The sequence below is a fragment of the Pollicipes pollicipes genome, unplaced genomic scaffold, assembly GCF_011947565.3.
Source record: "Pollicipes pollicipes isolate AB1234 unplaced genomic scaffold, Ppol_2.1 Scaffold_7261;HRSCAF=8764_pilon_pilon_pilon, whole genome shotgun sequence".
NCBI lineage: Eukaryota > Metazoa > Arthropoda > Thecostraca > Pollicipedomorpha > Pollicipedidae > Pollicipes > Pollicipes pollicipes.
In genome coordinates, this window is record NW_023597054.1 from 59557239 (window position 1) to 59578558 (window position 21320).

General features: G+C 54.9%; 2 protein-coding genes across 2 annotated transcripts in view; one reads left to right on the top strand and one right to left on the bottom strand.

Moving 5' to 3' along the window:
• On the bottom strand, positions 1–1522 carry LOC119111683 (uncharacterized; the record flags this gene model as incomplete). The annotated part of the gene is made up of 2 exons (XM_037235488.1): positions 703–1522; positions 1–465 (listed from the first exon to the last, which is right to left on the bottom strand). Coding segments are annotated over exons 1-2 (861 nt in total), but the record flags the coding sequence as incomplete, so codon positions are not given.
• A 6298-nt stretch (positions 1523–7820) lies between these two features.
• Positions 7821–21320, top strand: part of ine (solute carrier family 6 member inebriated) — a 34315-nt gene continuing 20815 nt past the window's right edge. Inside the window, exon 1 of the mRNA XM_037237638.1 lies at positions 7821–8135. The gene's annotated coding sequence lies outside the window, so the exon portion shown is untranslated. The remainder of the gene's footprint in view (positions 8136–21320) is intronic.

Sequence of the window (21320 nt, forward strand, 5' to 3'; positions counted from 1 at the left end):
CTCGCCGTCGGCCAGCGTCAGGCTCGGCAGCTTGAGCACCTCCAGGTGCGGGCAGTAGACGGCGATGAGGGCCACGTCCAGCGTCTCGTACACGTCGCCAGAGATGGCGAGCGTGCGCAGTTGGTGGCCCTGCCGCCAGAGCGTGGCCGCCAGCTCCTCTTGCGTCAGCAAGTACGGGTCCTTGCAGCGGAAGGTGAGGTGCTGCAACTGCGGCAGGCACGTGACGTCACGCAGTGACACGCCCACCTGCTGGAAGACGAGCGTGACCGAGCTGAGCTGCGGGCAGAGCCGCGCGAAGTTGCGCAAGTGGCCGCCGCTCGCCTGGAACTCGGGCAGCTCGCGCAGCCCGAACTGCGCCGGCACGTCCAGCTGCTCAAGCAGCGCGATCGTCTGCGCGCAGCCGACGTGCTCGAGCAGCGGTAGCGTCTCCAGCACGTGGAGCACGCCATCGACGGTCACGTCGGTCTTGTGCAGCGCCAGCCGGCGCAGCGGCGGCGGCTGCGGCCGCTCGCGGCGCGCCACCGCCACCGCCAGCTGGCGCAACCCGGCGTCCGTGACGGCCGGGCAGCCGCTCACGTCCAGCTCGCGCAGCTGCGCGCACTGCCAGCTGACCGCCTTCAGCAGCGCGTCGGTGGCGCCGAGCAGGCGTAGCCGCGCCAGCCGCGCGCACGTGCGCGTCAGCTCGCGCAGCAGGCGCTGCGCCTCGGCGCCCGGCTCGGGCACGTACACGGTGAGGCTGCGCAGGCCGTCGCCGTGGCGTAGCACGAGGCACAGGTCGGCCGGCGGCGGCTGGCCCGGTCGCGGAAAGCTGAGGTAGACGGCGCGCTCGACGACCACCTCGGCGCTGAGCAGCACCAGCGCCGTGTTGGTCAGCTGGTCGCGCGTGTCCGTGTCGCCGGCGTCGGACGGCGCCAGCGCCAGGTGCAGCATCTCGGCGCGCAGCGCTGCTGGCAGTGCCGATAGGTAACGCTGTAGCTGCCAGAGGCCAGCCGGCTCGGGCGCCAACCGCACCCGGCCGCGCAGAGCCTGCAGCCAGTACTTCTGGCCGATCTGGCGCAACGGCAGCGGACGGTTGTCCGACACCACCGCGTCCTCCATTGCCGGCGCCGGCCGATCGGTCCACTCGCCCGTTGGAGGGAACAGGTATGTGCTGGGAAAAGAGCTGCTGCACACGGTCGGGGCTCCCGCCCGTGAAAGCAGACGGGGGCTGAACAAACCGGTCTTCGGATGGTGGGCGGGTCCCGCCGGCAGAGCCGCGCGCCACAGCAGCGGTTAGTCACCTCACCCAGGCACCACTCTCGTCACCACTGTTTTCGTGGTCCATGGCGATCACTCCGTCGCCTGCTCTTCGGTCACTGTCACCGCGCGCCACCGCCGCCCGCGGTGTCCGCCGCCACTGGTGACGGCATCCGCAGCTCGACTGCCGGCGTCAGCAGGCGATCCGCACGGCTGGCGACGATGGCCGGCCGCAGCCGAGGGCGGGAGGGGGCGCAACGGTACACCGCGGGGATTCACTCGCGCCCAGGCGCCGCCATCATTCTGCAGCGCCACAACCGGAGGCGCGCCCGCGCGCGTCCGTATAATTAGGACGGACTGCGGCGCGGGCTACCGCGCGGGGCCGACCGCACTAGCCTTGGCACTACTTTGTGTAAGGGCTTGGCACGCGGCGAGGACGCTATTTTTACGGGAACGTCGCCAAAGGCTGGCAGGCGCCGGTGGCCGCTGTGAAGGCAGGTGTCCGCGGCTGCGGACCGCGCCGCAGTTCGTGCAGCGCGAGCCACGTCCGACCCCGCTCTGAGCCGTGACATGCCCCCGATGCCGTGCAGCGCGGGCGGCGGCAGGCCCGGCGCCGGCTGGCACCGGCGACCCTGAGAGGTCCGTGCCAGCGTCCCGGCTCCCGAGGCGACGCGGGCCGTCGCCGTCGACGAGTCAGCTGACTGGCCTTGACATCGGAGACGGCGCGGGCAGCGTTGCGTTACATGAAGCGGACCGCCGCTACGCCCTGCTCGCAGACGGCTGTAGAGAGGGGTGTGGAAGAGAAGCAAGCGAGGAGCCGTGTGCGAGGTGATAAAAAACACCTATCTCCATTACCTCCATTCTCTCTGTCTGTCTCAAAAAACCTCGACCAAATCGCAGGCAGCAATTAATCAAACAAAATAGGATCGCTGTGAGCAGCAATCAGACAGCAAAACTGACCGCTGATGATGCATGCGTTCGAGAAGGATTTTATAGCCTCGTCACCATGGGACTCCAAATCTTTGGCATCACACCAACGGGTCAAGCTTGGCGTGTCATCCTATCAAAACATACCAAAATGCCAAGGGGTGTAATTATTTAAGCCAGATTTGATCAGTTCATTTTCACATCTCATTTCTCCATCGTTTGTGTAAAAATCCCCTCCTCTCTCTCTCTCTCTCTCTCTCTCTCCCCCCTCCCTCTCTCTCTCTCTCTCTCTCTCTCTCTCTCTCTCTCTCTCTCTCTCTCTCTCTCTCTCTCTCTCTCTCTCTCTCCTCTCTCTCTCTCTCTCTTCTCTGTCTCCCTGCTGTTCTCAGCAGTACACCAAATGAATGGATCTACGTGGTGTTCTGTATTAGATTTTCTTTTTACAGAAGGTCAAATACCTGCTCAAAATGTTTCTTGGGGTTTTCACACCAATGCTCGCTCTCGACATCACAGAAAAGGCTAGATCATAAATAATACCTCATTCTAAATCATGATCATCCAAATTGCACAGAATCATTTCAGCATGAACTCCCGTTGGGAACGTTTGATTCGAGGCAGACATCTTGCTCCGGTGGGGTGCCTAGTGATTCTAATTGTTGTTGCTGAAAGCTCCTTGGAGCTGAGATCGGCGACTGCAGAGACATTTGCTCGTATTGAACGTAATGTCTGGGCCGGACTGGGGCGCTGACCGCTGTCGGGCTGCTCGGGCTAGATGGCATCGACCCATGGGCCCGTTCTTAGCCTCGTTCGAAGCTTGATCTCAGCTGTCGCTACTGCCGCTGCCGCTACTGAAGGGTTTTTGATGGTTTTCCCTCGCTTAAGATGTCGAGAAACTGTGGGTGGCCCTCGGTATAATTTCTGCACAAAGAGCGTTGTAAAAGCTATAAAAGAAAGATGCCGTGAGCGGCATGGAACGAGCGAGCCTGAACCAGCTGTAAAGTTTCCATTTGTCATTAAGAAGAGGGGGTCGGAAAATAAGGTAATGGAGCGGACGCCTTTGGCAACCAGCACCGATGAGCTCGACTAAATCGTAAGAAAAGCACCTTTCATGAGAATTTGCAGGCTATGTCTAGTGCTGTAGAGTTTTAGTGCTATTCCATATCTGCAGCTACTTGAGAATAGGATATTATACGCCTGAACACGCTTGACAATGATTTTTGAGGGCATCGATGAACACGCGTTGATGTATAACTTCAGAAAATGGGATCCAAACTTTATAAAGGTTGCAGAGTGCACCCATGTTGATTGCATATTAGTAAAAATGAACAGGACCACATGCTTGTGCAGCTGTCATGTGCCAGCCTCTCTCAGCTTGAGCCGCATCCTACTATGCTTGAGATGGATTCTTGAGCTGAAATGGGCCGTTTTCCGGTCGATCCCTGGCACACTTATGATGTTGGAAAGAGCCATGTTTCGGACAGTGTTGAGGTCTGTCAGCGAGTTGTGGTCGGTACGTTTTTCCTCACCATGAGGCTGGTAAGCCACCTGTACCCGACATTCGCCCGCACAACACAGTTGTTTTCGCGTCTTCGTCCATTCTGGTTGTTAAGCTCTGCCGAACGGCGCATGTCGTATCAGCTGCGCATGGAGCATGTTGCATCAGCTGTATATGTGGCATGTTATATAAGCTGTTGTGTCAGCTGTGCCTCCAGCATGTTGTATCAACTGTGCATGGGGCATTTTGTATCGGACGTGCATGGAGCATGTTGCATCAGCTGTTGTATCAGTTGTGCATGTGGCATGTTGTATCAGCGGTGCATGGGACATTTTTTGTCAGCTGTGCATGCGGCATGTTGTATCAGCTGTGATTGAAGCATGCTGTATCAGCTGTTGTGTCGGCCGTGTATGAAGCATGTTGTATCAGTTGTGCGTGGGGCATGTTGTATCAGCTGTGCACGGGACATGTATCAGTGATAAAATGCATCGGCAATGATATCATTGACTGATCTTCTGCCAATCATTGGCTGACATGATTTTCAAGACCCATTGTCACCCATACTTAATAATTTCCGCCTGAGCAGGGGAACCGATGCGGCAGTAGGTGTAAAACAAATACTGATTACAAAGTGCGGATATTTAGCATGTCGCAGTCGAAAAGAGCTGCGGCATAGCAGTGACTAATGCATTTCATTTATCAATCGGAACGCCTTTGCTGGTTTGCGATGCAGCCTTCTTAAACAAAATAAGCTCAGTACAGCTTCACCCGTCACGTGATATAATTTGCCAAAAGGTGGGTCAAGCTTCCTGATCTGAAATGGGTTCATTCAGAAATCATTCACCAAAGGGAATAATTACTTCTTCTGGAGAAGCATTTGGTGCTTCAGAAAATTGAGATATTTACATGTATTTACAGGTAAAGGTTCATACACACGAAAGTCGAACTTTCTACACGCTTACTGACTTGGACACGGCCGCAAAATAGGTGATGCTTTACTAACAGTACCAACTATAAGGTAGGTATTTTATAGTAGCTCTAAGCCTCTTCACTGATTTTAACTATATCTTCTGAAAATCTAAAGATATTGCTCTGAGTTCCTGTACTGGAGACATTCAATGGTGTTTGCTGTCTCGTTCGATCCTGCAGAAAACTACTGGGGCCAGACTCAAGACTTTGGACAAGATAGCGACACAGACTCAGACTAGGACTCAGACTCTGGCCCTCACTCAGGCTCTGAGGGCTTAGACTCAGACTCGGACTTCCGGGACTTGAAGTGATTGGACTCCGAGTCGTGTAATTTGACGAGTCTGGACCCGGGGCTCGGAAATAGACTCAACAACCAGAACACGGGCTCAGTTTGTTGGACGCGGACCTAAGCCTGTACATATTTATACATTTCAGCATACATGTAGGTGTGTGGAGAGTAGCGTACGGTTTGTGTTGCAGCCACGCGAAAATTTTGTTGAAACTAGCACGATGACACCACTTTGCTATTAAAAGAAACTCATCCTAGTAGCTCTGCCACTACAACTTTTCTTCGTCTCTTTTACCATGCCATAGATAGGCGTGCCTTTTTAAACGCTGTTGCGTGAGCGTAATAACGCCTACCATGTACGTAAGGTATTTTCCAAACGGAAGCCAAATGGTCTGAGTGGATGGCTTAAGGTTCGGAAGACTCACCAAACAGAGCCTTTTGTGCGTGCCCAGAACCTTCCATTCAAGCTGCGCTGTGCCATCAAGCCGATCCATTTCATGAGATAATCTTTCTCGGGGATTGATGTGAGATATTACATGATATTGTGTGATCTTATTTTCCTCTTCAGTCAGCTGTCGTCCTCTTCGGCCAGTTGACAGGTCACCTTTCCACATCGCTCGGGTCAGACAATGCGACCGTTTTAGTAGTCAAAACGCGGTTTAGCAGTCTGTAGCGCGGTTCGTATTGAAGACTTCGGAGTTAACAAAAGGCATTACACATCATCGACAAGCTGAGCGTGTGTCCAACAGATCACAATTTGCAAAAGATCCACTCTTAGCAAGACGTGCCGCCCTCGCTTTGGCGCCCTTGTCGGTACGTTGGGCCGACCACTGCTGAGATATCCGACGTTGAGCTGCGGTCACGTGTCCAGTGCAGGACCACCTCATACACGACACTGGCGGCCTGCGCTCGGCCGGTATCCCGCCAGCAGTGTCCAGCACGGAACCACCTCATACACGACACTGGCGGCCTGCGCTCGGCTCCCGCCAGCAGTGTCCAGCACGGAACCACCTCATACACGACACTGGCGGCCTGCGCTCGGCTCCCGCCAGCAGTGTCCAGCACGGAACCACCTCATACACGACACTGACGGCCTGCGCTCGGCCGGTATCCCGCCAGTAGTGTCCAGCGCAGGACCACCTCATACACGACACTGACGGCCTGCGCTCGGCCGGTATCCCGCCAGTAGTGTCCAGCGCAGGACCACCTCAAACACGACACTGGCGGCCTGCGCTCGGCCGGTATCCCGCCAGCAGTGTCCAGCACAGGACCACCTCATACACGACACTGGCGGCCTGCGCTCGGCTCCCGCCAGCAGTGTCCAGCGCAGGACCACCTCATACACGACACCGGCGGCCTGCGCTCGGCCGGTATCCCGCCAGTAGTGTCCAGCGCGGGACCACCTCATACACGACACTGGCGGCCTGCGCTCGGCCGGTATCCCGCCAGCAGTGTCCAGCGCAGGACCACCTCATACACGACACTGACGGCCTGCGCTCGGCCGGTATCCCGCCAGCAGTGTCCAGCACAGGACCACCTCATACACGACACTGACGGCCTGCGCTCGGCCCGGTATCCCGCCAGCAGTGTCCAGCGCGGGACCACCTCATACACGACACTGGCGGCCTGCGCTCGGCCGGTATCCCGCCAGCAGTGTCCAGCGCAGGACCACCTCATACACGACACTGGCGGCCTGCGCTCGGCCGGTATCCCGCCAGTAGTATCCAGCGCGGGACCACCTCATACACGACACTGGCGGCCTGCGCTCGGCCGGTATCCCGCCAGCAGTGTCCAGCACAGGACCACCTCATACACGACACTGACGGCCTGCGCTCAGTCAGCATCCCGACAGAATTGGCATCCAGAAGAGAGGTAAATAATGGAGCATTACTGCATTCATGGTGGAAGGCAGCCATGAGCTGACCCTGAGGTGATTCTTGTGCGGACCCCGAAGAGCGGTCCGTACAGGCACCGCTATTCGGGGTGTGTGCGAACGCTCGTGCGGGCTCCCGGCTGCCATTCGAGGTGAAGTGATGAGTACAGACGGAGAGTCAGATGTCTCGCGTCTCTTCCTTGGGAAATCTTCTTTGGTCTCGCGAATCTTCCTTGGGGAATCCTCTTTGGTCCCGCGAATCTTCCTTGGGGACGCCTGTCAGTGATCTTACGCATATTTGGTCATTCTCCACGCCTCTCCCACGGTTGCGCACTGGTTATGCTAAGCGAGAACTCCCATCCCCGTGGCTACGCTATGGTAGGAGAAACGTTCGAAAAAGTAACATCCGTTTGGCTTTTAATCGAGCTAGAGATGCGAAAAGGAGTGAAACGTGTTGCTTTTCATCAGGGAAACCAACGCCATCCGGATCCAGTTTTCAAATATTTCAAAAAACTAGCATGACAACCATGTGTGAGCGTGACGTCACACCGCCCCAACTTGCTGCCAAATTGCCCAAAACCCTTGTTACGCTCTGATTACGCCCCATCAAAACACCATTCCACCTCTAATGTAATACAATTTATCGTCAACACTTCATAAATAAGGCGTGACGACGTGCACTGCGTTCCTTCATAAACAAAAATGGTCACCTTCAAAGAGTGACATCGGAGACTGGGGTAGTCAATAATCGACCGTCTTCACTACACAGCGGCCGCACAGCCTTGAGCAATCACGACATAGCTCAATCTCAAACGTTCTGTTGGCCAAATAAATCACGAGACCCCAGGTCAGATTTGCCCCGCATGCGAGTCGACACGTCAAAAGTTTGGCAAGTCCCATCTCCCAGACATCCGTTGGACGCAGCCCACGCTGCCATCTAGGGGACATTTAGGGCACTAAGCACTCGTCTGCCGACCGCTGGAGTCTCAAGAGCGTGGAAGGCGGTATGCCAGTCGGTGCGCGCGCCGCTACGCCAGAGGCCTGCCGCCACGCGAGCCCAGGGAGGCGTGCCCGGAGGGCGCTGTGCCGTACAAGTGTACACTGAACAAGCTGGCTCCCCTCGGCCGGGGCGTACAGCCGCGAGGCGCGGCACGGAGCGAGGACGGCGCGCTGGGCACTACGCGGTGACGTGTTTGTTGTGTCCGAAGGTCGGGGCGGTCGTCGCCGTGGGCAGCCCGGGCCCGTGGCGTCTGAGGAGCCCGCCGCTCGCCGTAGCACTCGGTGGTTCGGAAGGGCGGCTGGTGGCATTCTGCGCGTGAGAGTGCGGAAGGCTTGCAGCATAGAAGGTAAATTTGTTTGTCACGAGTGCGTGTCTCCATAGGCTTAAGAACCGGTTGTCAATGGGACTTAAGTTTTCCCCACTTTGTATGCAATTCTTTAACTTAAAGTGTTAACGTAATTCATTAGTTCTACAGTGTGTCGTGGGAGTGACTGGCCGCACAAATGGCTTGTCCGTACATTTCGGTATGTCCCTGCGTCGCCAGTCATTTCGGTATGTCCCTGCGTCGCCAGTCATTTCGGTATGTCCCTGCGTCGCCAGTCATTTCGGTATGTCCCTGCGTCGCCAGTCATTTCGGTATGTCCCTGCGTCGCCAGTCATTTCGTATTTCGACGCTGGCAGCTGCAGGATGCATGGGTGTTGACATTTTCTTTCCCCGCGCAATGATTCGGGAAATGGGAATGGATGTTTTGTTACCGGTTGAGAATTGCGATAAGGAGTGTGGCCTTCAAAGCCAGCAAGGCCACGATGGAAGAGACATCAGGTACAGACTTGGGGAGTATGGAACCTCTGCCTCGGGTGAGCAGGTGGCTCGTGATCAGCTGGTGTTGGCGACGCCCGGCCGGCTGTGCGCCCTCGACAATAGGCCTCACCTGGCTCTAGGGGCGGCACCACCGGCACTTGTGACAACCGGGGCCGCTCCCCCCTGCAAGTTGCCAGAGGCGGGACGTGTATTGTGGCCCCTAGACGTATCAGAAGGCCCTACCGTGCTGACGGAAGGCTCCAGATGACCGAGAAAATATATTCAATTAAATAGAGAACCTTTACGGCATGCAGGAGACAATGTTTGCCCATGAGGGGTCCTAGCCGGCTAAAGAAGGTCTATTGGTTGACAGCAGACCTCAGATGATCCGAAAGGTTGTCCATCAAAAACCTAGAAGGCCCCATGAAAAACAGGACAAAAACATTGGCGGTCTACGAGGAGGCGCCAATAAGAAAAATGGGATGTCCAGAGGACCGAAATGTTTTATTCGATTATGTACGGTACTCGTTGGCGCCGACCCTGCCCTGCCCAGATTACGGCTCATCGCTGCCTAATTAACGTCGAACCAACTATTCATTTATAGACTTTTAAAGGAAGTAGACGCATTTTCTGCACCGTGCAAAGGTCTGCACTTCCGTGGGAAACGCGTGCTTCGTGCAATCGATCACAGTTTTGGAGGGCTGCGTCGCCCGTCCGTCTTCTGTCCCCGCCAATTCCTATTGAATGTTCCCCGTAAATCGCCTTTCTGGTGTCAAAGTAGGACATATTGGCTGTACCTACTTCGGCTGAACACTGCACGGCTGTGTCAGAGTTAGGAAGAGTACTGTCCGACAATTTTTAAAAAAGATAATTCGATCAGTTTTAAAACCAACATGTTTGTTTGTATTTTGAGCGCGTAGCGAATGAAACGCAGAATGTGAGTATCGCGACAAATTACATAAACTGCATGTGAGTCTAATACACGCTGGTAATCAGCGAGCTCACTAAATAGGTAGCTATTGAGTCTAATGCATGCTGTTAATTAGCGAAAAGGCACGTGACAAATTAGCGAAGGGTAACGATTCTTCAACACAGCTGTAGATTGAACACGTTTATTGTAGTGAAAACTAACCGCATGCATGATGACCACACGCTGGAGGCTACTGGGTGCAATATCATGTTTGATCTGCCATCGACCCCATCCTCATCCTCTCATCCCGGTATTTTTCCTAGCCCAGTGAAATAAGCCGTCATCTAATTGTCAGATCGTGACAATTCCAGTGACCAAATTTCGACCATATTTCGGGGCTCGGGGAGAGATCACAGCAGCTCAAATGGAATGGTAATGGCGGGTGCGACATCTGCCATTGGCAGGTGTACCACTTGCCACAAAGAACGTTTCCGCAGTAGGCGTAGAAATATCGTTTGATGTCTGCACGCTATTGTGAAAGTGAAGAATGCGCCTCATCATTTGCGCTATCATGCTATCAATATCACCACTGATGAAGTGTGGTGGGATGCACTGCTTAGTCGGGTTTCTTTCCCTAGGTGTCGCCATTCGGCTGTGCGCGCCGTTCTTTTCGTCAGTGAATTATGCTGCAGGACGGAGATAACATGTGCTCACAGCGCACAGCCAGCAAGCATTACCGCATTCGGTAGCAAAAGACTGACTCGTAATTTTGACCCTCCCGATATTTAGCCTACGAAACTATAACCGCTTCAATGCTGCGTGCTGTTTGGTCATCTCATCAGCGGCACCATCCACGTCGGCATGGCGGCGGGAATGCGGCGTGTCTCCGATCGGGGGCTGGTCATCTCATCATCGGGCCCCACGTCGGTATGGCGGCGGGGTGCGGCGTGTCTCCGATCGGGTCTCCGTTCCACGAGAGAGGGCGAGCAGCGCTGTGCAGCGGAGTGGCGGCGACTTTTCACACCATAGCTTACGAGGGTAACTGTGAAAATCCAAAGCCACGACAGGGCTTCTGGCTCATTCCGAGTCCGCGATCTTGGCTGGCAGTGATACAAGCGAATGGGAAAGGCCAAAGATGGTTTTGAGAAGGCAGCTGTTTACCTTTGGTCAATCCCAGGAAAATGTGACGTCACGAGAGGATCGATGGTTCGATGACTTCACTTAAAGCTCATTCCAGTGCGTGCTGAGTCGTAGCCTTCAAACACAATTTTTGTTCAATATTCTACAACTGTGAACCCAATAATGAAAAAAATCTGCCGGGCGTGTGTGACTTACTGTCTGGAATCCGTCCTGATCTTTCACAGGCACGCTTAGTTTACCTTTACTAAGCGGGTAAGCACCAGCAGCTGGGTTTCTCACAAATGTCTGCCATCCCGGTGCTACGGAGAACCAGAGCTTGTAAATATGTGTCACACTACACAATTTCTGCCGATCCAGGTCACGAGGCCGACCTCCAGACATCGGTGGCCACCCTGCACAACATACCGCGGTGTCACTAGGGCGACTGTGCAGGACGAGCGGGGGCAGTTCCAGGGAAGGGGTGTCACCTTACACAGCACACATGGCTACCGTCGCAAGCCTGGCGATCGGCGGAATCAAGACAACAGCGACGACACTGGCTCGATGGTCGCACGGGTGTGTCCTGGATGCCGGAAGGTCCAGGACGGCCACGACACGGTCTCAGCGACTGCAGAGCTGGCCTCTGGTTCACGGAAAGTCTAAAAAGCCTCGAAGCTTTTTCGACGCGTATAGAGGTCTGCTTGCCGTTGGAGCGGGGAATTTAGGAAGGACATTGTGTAGAATGCCGGGGCGGAAGCTAAGGCAAGGCTTGCAGCTGTTGGGCAAATAAGGGACGTCGTGGTTGGCTGTAGCATTAGTCTCCTTAATCACAAAGCTTTGAAGCTCACGCGCTCTTCACAAGTCGCGTCATCAAATCCAGCAAATGAGGTGTTGTAGGATATGAACGTAAACGGTAGGAGTGGTGAGAACTACGCTGAATCCTATAAAGCTTAGGGGAACACTATTCTTGATATTCCTTGCTTTACGCTTAGGCTTGCTCAATTTGCTTATGCGAAGTCTGATGTGCTTCATGCGTAAGGTGTAATATGTTTTATTAGATAATGGGAGCGTATGGCCGCTACCCGTCTTTCCTGTTAGCGCGTTGCGCCATGGACGTTCCATGAGTGGTGGAATAGTGCCGTGCGCTCGCACGGGGCCTGGCGGGTCTTTCCTGTGAGCGCGCTCCGGCATGGGCGTTCCAAGAGTGTTGATGCCGTGCGCTCGCACGGGGCCTGACGGGTCTTTCCTGTTAGCGCGCTCCGGCATGGACGCTCCATGAGTGGCGGAGTGGTGCCGTGCGCTCGCACGAGGCCTGGCGGGTCTTTCCTGTGAGCGCGCTCCGGCATGGACGTTCCAAGAGTGCTGGTGCCGTGCGCTCGCGCGGGGCCTGGCGGGTCTTTCCTGTGAGTGCGCTCCGGCATGGACGTTCCAAGAGTGCTGGTGCCGTGCGCTCACACGGGGCGTGGCGAGCTCACCGCGGCTGCATGCGAGCGGGCAGGGGCGCACGGCGTCAATACTGCGCTGCACCGGACCGCACGCTGCGAGACCTCGCCGAGCTCCGACTGAATGACGCGACGACGTTCCGGGCCGCCGGTTAGCGGGGACTCACAAAGGCCGGCCCGGATGGCGTGTGGACGTGTGGACGTGGACAAACGAGCGGTGTCGTCCGCGGCCGCGGCTAGGTCGTACTGGCGGCGGTGCGCGGCCGCCCGTGGCGTGTGATGTTCGGCGGGCTGACCGGTGCCGGCGGAACGTCTCTTCGCGCCGGCGGAACGTCTCTTCACGTGGCTATGTGGGCGAACGGTGTGCTCTACAAACGAATATATCCTGGAATGGGTCAGTCTGTGGACGTGTGAACGGGATTCTTTTGAGCATACGTGTGTTGTGTTGACTACAAGACGTCGATGGTCGATGGCATGTAGTCCACATTAGGTCAGCAGGTCCGCAGACCTGCAGAGTTGTCCGTTGACGGTGGTGGATCGCGCGAATTACTGGTGGCTCCGTCACATTGCACATTGAGAAAGGGGTTTCGAGTGTCACGTAGTTCACAATTGCTCCCATTCTTCTACAGTATGAAAACCTTCGTTGTTTGCACTGGATTGGTCTGTAACTCATGACTTCGCACGTACGGTGTAGCAGTGTGCCCATTGCGTGCTCTGTGTGGAAACTTGCCACGGCTGGCGCAGAGCCAAGTTTGACCTCGGCGCGTCAACGAGTTTCAGTATTCGGACAACGTAAATTTTGCTCCTCCTTTTCTGCCACAAGCTAGAGATCGTTCCGCAATCAATGCACGCAAAATGATCGGTTTTGACTCATGTGATGATAGTGTGACAGTGCCTTAATTACGACATGTGACGAACGTGAGAACTGTGATCTCGCAAATCACCTTCGATTTGAAACCGATAAATGCAGAGCCCATGCTCCTTTGATTGAAGCGTGTAACAGGTGTCGTGCAAAATAGTGCAATTAATTCATTGACATTGATGAGATGCATGACGGATCTATATACGCATAGTCGGCATAGGGTTTCTTGTTGTCCACGTGGCAAGGTGAATATTGCTGTATGTCACAGCGTCTTTGAATACATGGCATAAATTTGCGGAACAGCGTAATGAGCTGCCACATCGATTACTCGTGCATCATTACGCCGTCATCAGTAAGGTGCACACAATCATCGACGACGCGCAATAACATTTTTTTATATGCCTTTGCTTGCTTTCACCCGAACCATGTCACTAAGGTGGTTTGTTTGCCTGCTGCCATCGTGCTTTTGTTCTGTGCCATTGTTTGGCCGTTGGTCGATAGTGCATTTCGCATCCATCAAAACCACTTTTATCATATGGCTGCCGTTTCACGTAAATGAAATCGCTGGAAGTGTGACCGTCTACCACCTTGTGCTCCTTACGAAAGGAGATATGTAGATTGAGGATGTTTCAACATGTCTGCATTATGCTCTGGGCAAAACACAGCAATGTGGCATCGTCAAACCGTTAAAACCGTAAACCGCGTCGTCACCTTGTAGGGCCGATTACAAACGAAATCAGATGTCAGCGTGCACTCGGATGACGGCGCTGGGCCGGGAGACAGGCTGCGGTCCGGTGGAAGGATCTGGGTGACCTAGCCGATCCGCTTCGGCTGGTGACGGAGCCGGGCGGGGAGACAGACTGCGGCCCGAAGGAAGGACCTGAGTGCCCTAGTCGATCCGCTTCGGCTGGTGACGGCGCCGGGCCGGGAGACAGACTGCGGCCCGGTGGAAGGACCTGGGTGCTCTGGCCGATCCACTGCAGCCCGGGGTGGGGCGCGTCGCGCAGGACACTGCCGACTCGGATGCCAGTGTCCACTGGGGCGACGGGGCCGAGCCGGGCGCCAGGCCGCGCCCCGGCGGAAGGGCCTGGGTGTACTGGCCGACACCGGCCACGCAGCAGAAATTCGACGCTTCGTCGCTCGCCCAGGAGCCTCCAGTGATGGTACTCAGTACTTCTGAGGACTCTTATCAACTACGGTGGCCGGAAGGGTTTGGCCAGCTGTGTAACCCAGGTGCTGACTGGCGTGTGTTGTGGCGGTGGTGAGCAGGGTGACAGCCGTCACGCCCAGGCGCCCAGAGGCAGCTGTCACCAGCTCCGGCGTCCAGAGGCAGCTGTCACCAGCTCCAGCGTCCAGAGGCAGCTGTCACCGGCTCCAGCGTCCAGAGGCAGCTGTCACCAGCTCCGGCGTCCAGAGGCAGCTGTCACCAGCTCCAGCGTCCAAAGGCAGCTGTCACCAGCTCCAGCGTCCAGAGGCAGCTGTCACCAGCTCCGGCGTCCAGAGGCAGCTGTCACCAGCTCCAGCGTCCAGAGGTAGCTGTCACCGGCTCCAGCGTCCAGAGGCAGCTGTCACCAGCTCCAGCGTCCAGAGGCAGCTGTCACCGGCTCCAGCATCCAGAGGCAGCTGTCACCAGCTCCAGCGTCCAGAGGCAGCTGTCACCAGCTCCAGCGTCCAGAGGCAGCTGTCACCAGCTCCAGCGTCCAAAGGCAGCTGTCACCAGCTCCAGCGTCCAGAGGCAGCTGTCACCAGCTCCAGCGTCTAAAGGCAGCTGTCACCAGCTCCAGCGTCCAAAGGCAGCTGTCACTGGCTCCAACGCCCAGACACAGCTGTCACCGGCTCCAGCGCCCAGACACAGCTGTCACCAGCTCTAGCTCCCGGAGGCAGCTGTCACCAGCTCCAGCGTCCAAAGGCAGCTGTCACCGGCTCCAGCGCCCAGACACAGCTGTCACCGGCTCTAGCTCCCGGAGACAGCTATCACCGGCTCCAACGCGCAGAGGCAGCTGTCACCGGCTCCAGCTGCCAGAGGCAGATGTCACAGGCTCCAGCTCCCAAAGGCAGCTATCACCGGCTCCAGTTCCCAAAGGCAGCTGTCGCCGGCTCCAGCGCGCAGAGGCAGCTGCCACCGGCTCTAGTGCCCAGACGCAGCTGTCACCGGCTCCAGCGCCCAGAGAAAGCTGCCACCGGTTCCAGCTCCCAGAACGCATCAGAGGCTTCGTTCTAGCACAGTACTTAGTTATGATCGATATTTACTTTTTGTTAGACAGCGTTAAGCCTAACAGTGATGACTGAGACCATTTCCGTTATTGCCGGAGGAAACCAGTCTCACTGTTCTTTTCACTGTGCCACCCAGTCAGAGGCATGAAATGATGGACCATGGCCTCATCCCTAACTTATTCCTTCCCTATGGTTATATTTGTGTCCGAGTAAGCTGGGTAGCATTTGGTAGCAACACATCAGTTTTTTCAAAGTTTTCAGAACTTAACTCAGTTTACAACATAAATGCATACGACATTCTTACGCGATGATTCGTTGTAATCCTTTATGATAGCATTTTCGCAAAAATGTGGTGCGAGATTCTCTTTAAATTGTGTTTCCTATCGTACAGTTGTTTTGCTAGCTGTTTATGACATTGGATGATTTGAATGCGGAGGCAAATAGATTCGTGAGAGACAATAACAGCTTAACTAAAAATGTCGTCCGAAAGAGCATATCTAATTATGTGTTACCAGTGTCCAGGTGAGACCTCGACGGGACACAGAAGGCGCCGCACTCAAGGGTGTGACTCGACGGATTCTAACCAGGAGAGCAGACCGTCCACACCGGTCCTCGCGGTCCGATTACGTCTGGCGGGATTTATGGCGTCTGGGCTGGGGTAGGCCGGAACGTCTAGCTCCGCCTGGTTATTTAGTGCCTGATGCAATGCCATGACTATTTCGATTTCGCTGGCGGTGGGAATGGGCCGTGGTCCATCACTTCATGTCTCTGACTGTGAAGAGAGCAGTGAAGAGAGCAGTGAGATTGATTTCGTTCCGCGATAGCAGAAGTGACCTCAGCCATAATTGTTAGACTTAACGCTGCCCAACAAAAGATAAATGACGGCCATGGCCAAGCACTGTGTAAGAACCGAGCTTCTGGTGCTTCCTGGGAGCTGGAGCCGGCAACAGCTGCTGCTGGGAGCTGGAGCCGATAACAGCTGCTGCTGGGAGCTGGAGCCGGAAACAGCTGTCTCTGGGAGCTGGAGCCGGTGACAGCTGCTTCTCGGTGCTGTCAGCTGGTACACTTTCAAGCTGAAAAGACTGCTCTAGACAACACGATTTCTCAATTTAGTAAATATGCTCCCCAATACGTCATCGGTGGACTACGTCATCGTATCCTGCATAACATTGATAAAAGCCGATTGACGGCCGTTATGTCTGGAATTCGTGCTCCCGAACACCAGACATGAACGACTCGACAATTTTATCTTTCTTGGCCCCGATCGGTGCATAGCCAATATAATACAAGAATTTAAATGACGTTATTATGACGCCATGCATTTCAAGGTGACTTTGAAGTACTCTCCCTTTATTACCCTCGCACATCATTGCGGCCTTTATGCTCAGGAACCAGAGGATTTTAGATCTTTAGAAAAAGGGCATGGCCGTGAGCTGCATCGAACGGTCTTCAATATGGCTATTTCAGTTCAAAGCCCCCCACAGATGTGGAACACTCCCTTTCAAAAATATCACGTGCTGCGTGGTATACCGCGTGTTGCACAGTGCATGCAATACGCGGTATATGCAAGGTCACTGGTCGTGTAGCGTGCAGAAATTCATAATTTATGCGTATGAGCGCGTTTGCCAATCTTAGTGGTATGAAATACGGCTTACATTTCCCTGTGCCTTCCATCGATGCAAAGTCACTGAAGACCATTTCACATGCATGGACGCCGACGTCGCATGATCATTAACCTGACGAACATATCCCATTCTGAGTCATAATGCGAGCGTACTGAGGACAGGCTCGTAATTCACCCTGAGCGCCCTCAATTGTCAAGCCTTCCTCAGCGCCCACTGTCCTTTCGGGCTGTGCGGGATGCGTGCACTGGAGAGGTGCGTTCACTTCAATGAATGCCGGTGTCGCCTTTCCGAGGGGCGTCAAACGCCGAAACAGCAATGTGCCAGTGAAGTTCGTTCTCGATCCAGTGTTATGAAGCCGTCAGTTCATAATCCCCAAAAACGCACAACGGTGGTCGATAGGCCCTGAGCTTCACTAGAAGCCTGAGCTTTGCTCGTGTCCTTCAACGATGCGCGCCGCACCCTGCACGTGTCCGCGTTCGCAAAGCGACGCACGTTTGCAAAGCCGGCTGCTCTTCGTGAACCTTGACTTTACAAACCGGACCTAACAGCGGCCCTTGGCGACCGGCTTTGTTGTGTCCTTGGGCGCCGGGTCCCACACAGTGGCGTAGCCAGGGAATAAGAAGTACGTTGTTTGCAATGTTAAAAGCGCATAAGACCTCTTAAATATGCCAAAGAAAACAGAACCTGAACGCATCGATGTAGGATCCGATGCCTAAAAAGGCCATTTTGAATCCAGAGGCAGGGCCCCGAAGCGACTAAGAGCGGTCCCTTAGCTGGAAGAGCCCGTATGAACCAATACGGGCCCTCCAAAGTGAAACCCTGGATACGGCACTGGTTCTGCATCCCATGATCAGATGATTTTGGGTGGACGGTAAGTGCGATCATGCCTACACTTGGGCTCGAAGTGAAGCGGCTCATTCCGAGTATACCTGAGCTGAAAGAGTTCGTTTGCTACCAAAAGGTAACCGGTCGTGTGCACGCTTAAAGACAAAAATAAGGTCGCATGTTCGAGGCCCCTTACCAAGCGTGCTGAATGCTTCCCGCGGCTGCCAAGCCGACGAAGCCTTCGAAGTGTGAGTCTATTTAGTTGTCGGCTTGTTTTGAAAATTGGCCTCGTTCTTTTTGGCTCACGGTTCTCGAAGAAGTTCTCTTCCGCGTTACCTGCGGCGCTCGATAATGCGGGCGAAGCACAAGCGTTCAAAGTGGCGGTATGGTGCGTGCAACCAGAGAATGACGTCCAAAAGCCAGCAGCCATGCTCGTCCTCGGTAGAACGCTTCGGTGTGCGTTCGGTGGCACGTGCGACATGAGATACGGGCCGGTCATGGACGCGGCCTAACTGGTCCGTACCTCGCGAGCTGACCATAGAGAGCACGACCTTGGACGGCTGAGCGGTACGGGCGCGGGACCAAAAGGGTCCAGCCAGCCAGCGTCGGGTCCAGTATCGCGAGCTCTCAGTCGTACAGCCATCCCACTGGCTCCGTCAGACTGCCCCGCCTCGCCCAGCTCAGCGGATGTTCTGACGAGCCCCCCCCCCCCCCGCCCCCGCCCGCGGCATCGTCGGTGGCGACGGCCGTCCTGGCGACGGTGCGCACCGCCGGGCCGGTTACGTAAACGGCGCGGCGGCGTCACGCGGCGCCGGCCCGAACCACATGGTGCGGGGAGGCGGCGGCGGACGCGGCGTGGCGCAGGTCAGTGGCGAGGCGGCCGCGGCTGGCATCCGTGAGTGGCGCCACCGCAGCCGCGGGTGCGCTGCGGCCTCACGACGTAGGTCGCCACTCTCACCACGCCGGCGGACTTATCGATCGCGCCGCAGACTTCGCACCAGACTGTCGGGGGACGCTGGTCGGCACGGGGCCGCGAAATAGCTGCCGGAGCCTTGCACGGGGGCGTTCCGAGGCGCAACTGGACGCCCAGTGCCACCGACGACGCGGGACCGTGCGCGCTGGCGGCTCGGGTGGCCGCCACCAGAGCCGGTCGATCGTGTGCACCCGTCAGGATTGATCCTGGCGTGCGGCACTGCTGGGCTGGCTCAGCCACTGGGGCCTGCGCTTCCGGACGGGGCTCGGTCGCGTTCGATTCCACCCGCACTGACCTGTCGCCAGCCTCCGACGCCCCCGCTCGGTGACTGCACGTGCCAAGTGGCCGCCTTCGACCGCGACCGTGTCAGACCGCGGGCAGGACAGCGCTGCGGGCTGCCCGCCTTCGACCGCGACCGTGTCAGACCGCGGGCAGGACAGCGCCACGGACTGCCAGGCGCGGCGAGCTCCAAGCACGTGGCTGAGACGGCTCACATTGTCACTGCTTCAGTGGTCACTGCAGAGTGCATATTTAGAAGATTCAGTTTGTTTTATTCTGAGTGATTTTGATGCGCTGAGTAAAACTGCGTTCGGAACCGTCCGAGCGGCTTCGAGTGACTGATGCCATTTAATGGGAGTGTCCCACCTTTGGGACATATTCGAAAACTTGCTATAGTGAGACCTCATGACTAGTTACGTCCAATAATAGCTGTGGGTATTGCCACCGCAGCACCGTCAAAACATAATTTATGATACCAATTTTAATCATTTTCTAGTCCAAATTACGCTGTCAAAGCTTTGTAACAGCAGAACGCTTTTTTCCTTGCCTTGCAGGTGCGCCAACCGTCATCATGACAACCACCGTGCGCACCTCTACTGGTGCGAATAAAGGAGCGCTTATGATTTGCCCCACGAACAAGGGCCTGTTACTGAGAATTCGGCTGGTTCAAGTTTAAACCAGTGCGTCGCATAGATCATGTGATACTCCCATTCCCAAAGCCAATGTGCGTCTCGAAAAGAGCCGCCGCGGTAAATGTCAAAGGGAGAAACCAAAGCCATAGTATGACGTTTCGCTGAAGTCGCGAGATAACGGCTTCATGTTTGCACATTGGTTTGTCTAAACAGAGTGTTTCTCAACCTCTCGTAGCCTTTACTACGCAAACATTTTGACACATTAGTGTGTTGCAAACATTACAAAACACGTACGTTGGAAAAAAACAAGGAGAATTGAATGAATTATTTGTGTAATGGTGAGCGAGGAGTCAAATGATATTGCTCCCGCGGGGTCGTTTACTTCGAATAGAAACTCTAGGCTTTTTCAGAAGTCCCTTTAAGAAGCTAACTAGGTTTGCGTGAAACAAGAGCAGTACTTTTCCAGCTCGCAGCGTCGAAGGGACACCAAGCCATGATTTGGCAGCTGGAATGAGTGTATCCTTGACATCATGCTTGGCCAATCATTGGTCTATTTGCTGTTGTGGCTGAGACCGGCCTGGGTCGTTCGCTCATACAGCTAGCGAATGGATACCGCAGAATTTCCACCTATGAACGCTGAGCTGTTTATTAGCACTTCGTGGCGTTTGACGCCTTTTGGGGGCACCAGTGTGTACATGGCCTCGCCGTGACCGCAGCGGTCATGCCGCTAGACACATCTGACGCTCGGGGTCTGCTGACCACGCTTCGTGGTAGGCCAACGGAAAAGTTACCTTTCAATAATTTCACCAGATAATTAACTGTGTGAGCTCGAATGAGCTAAGCACATTAGAAAAAGCAGGGGAAATTGCGTTTTGGCCAGTTCTTTCCACACAACATCAACACTAATGATGCTGTGGATGATGTATCTCTTCTTGGGACTTTCTTGTCAATAGTCCCATGGCTTATGTCCTAAGCCCATATGCAAGCAAATAAAACATAACTGCATGACAACTAAGGCTAACATCACGCCAGCACGTTGTCCGTGAATGATGATATGTTTCAGAACAGCTTGAAAATGAAGCGAAACATTTTGAAAATCAAACTTTTTATGCCAACGTTGAGCTGACCGTAACGGAAATGTATGCCTCCGTGTATAAAATCCCGGGTTGTAACTACGATCATCTCTGGCTGGTAAGCTGGGGCAATTTTTAAAACGAGTTTTGCGAACTCAGTTTTGCTTGCCATACATTTGTGCCAGAAACGTACTGTGAATAAAACTCACCTCCACTCCCTGTTGTCTTCTGGTCACATGGTCTCATGGTCCAAAATCATTAAAGACGTGATCGTAGTGACATTTTTTTCTGCGTACTCTCCACCACGTAGCGCACACTCCCCTCATCGACCGAAAAAAATCCACTTACTTATCGGTGGTGGGGGCTGCAGGTCGTTAACGCGCCACCATTGTCTTTCTCTCCAAAACTGGCAGATCGTAAATCATCGGGACCTCGAATCCGTCTGGGTCCTGACGGCATCCTTTCCCAGTGCGACTGTTCATTTACCGCCGACCAGACTAATCGCTGCTAGTGCGCTGTTTGGAGCGAAAGCGATGGTCGATTTTCATCCCGTGCTTTAGGATGTCAATACACTTGTGGGGGCAAGGCCGTTTGCCGAGCCTCGTAGCATTTGGACCTGTTTGTACAATGGTTTACTTTGCAGTTTACGGGTGGTACGTTCTTCTGGAAAGAGGCGTTTGATCTTGAGTGGCTGCGGCGCACGTTACGTGCTTGAAAACGATAAATGCGTCGTTACATGCGTGCATTCTCGACAGCCAAGGCACATTGTTCGACT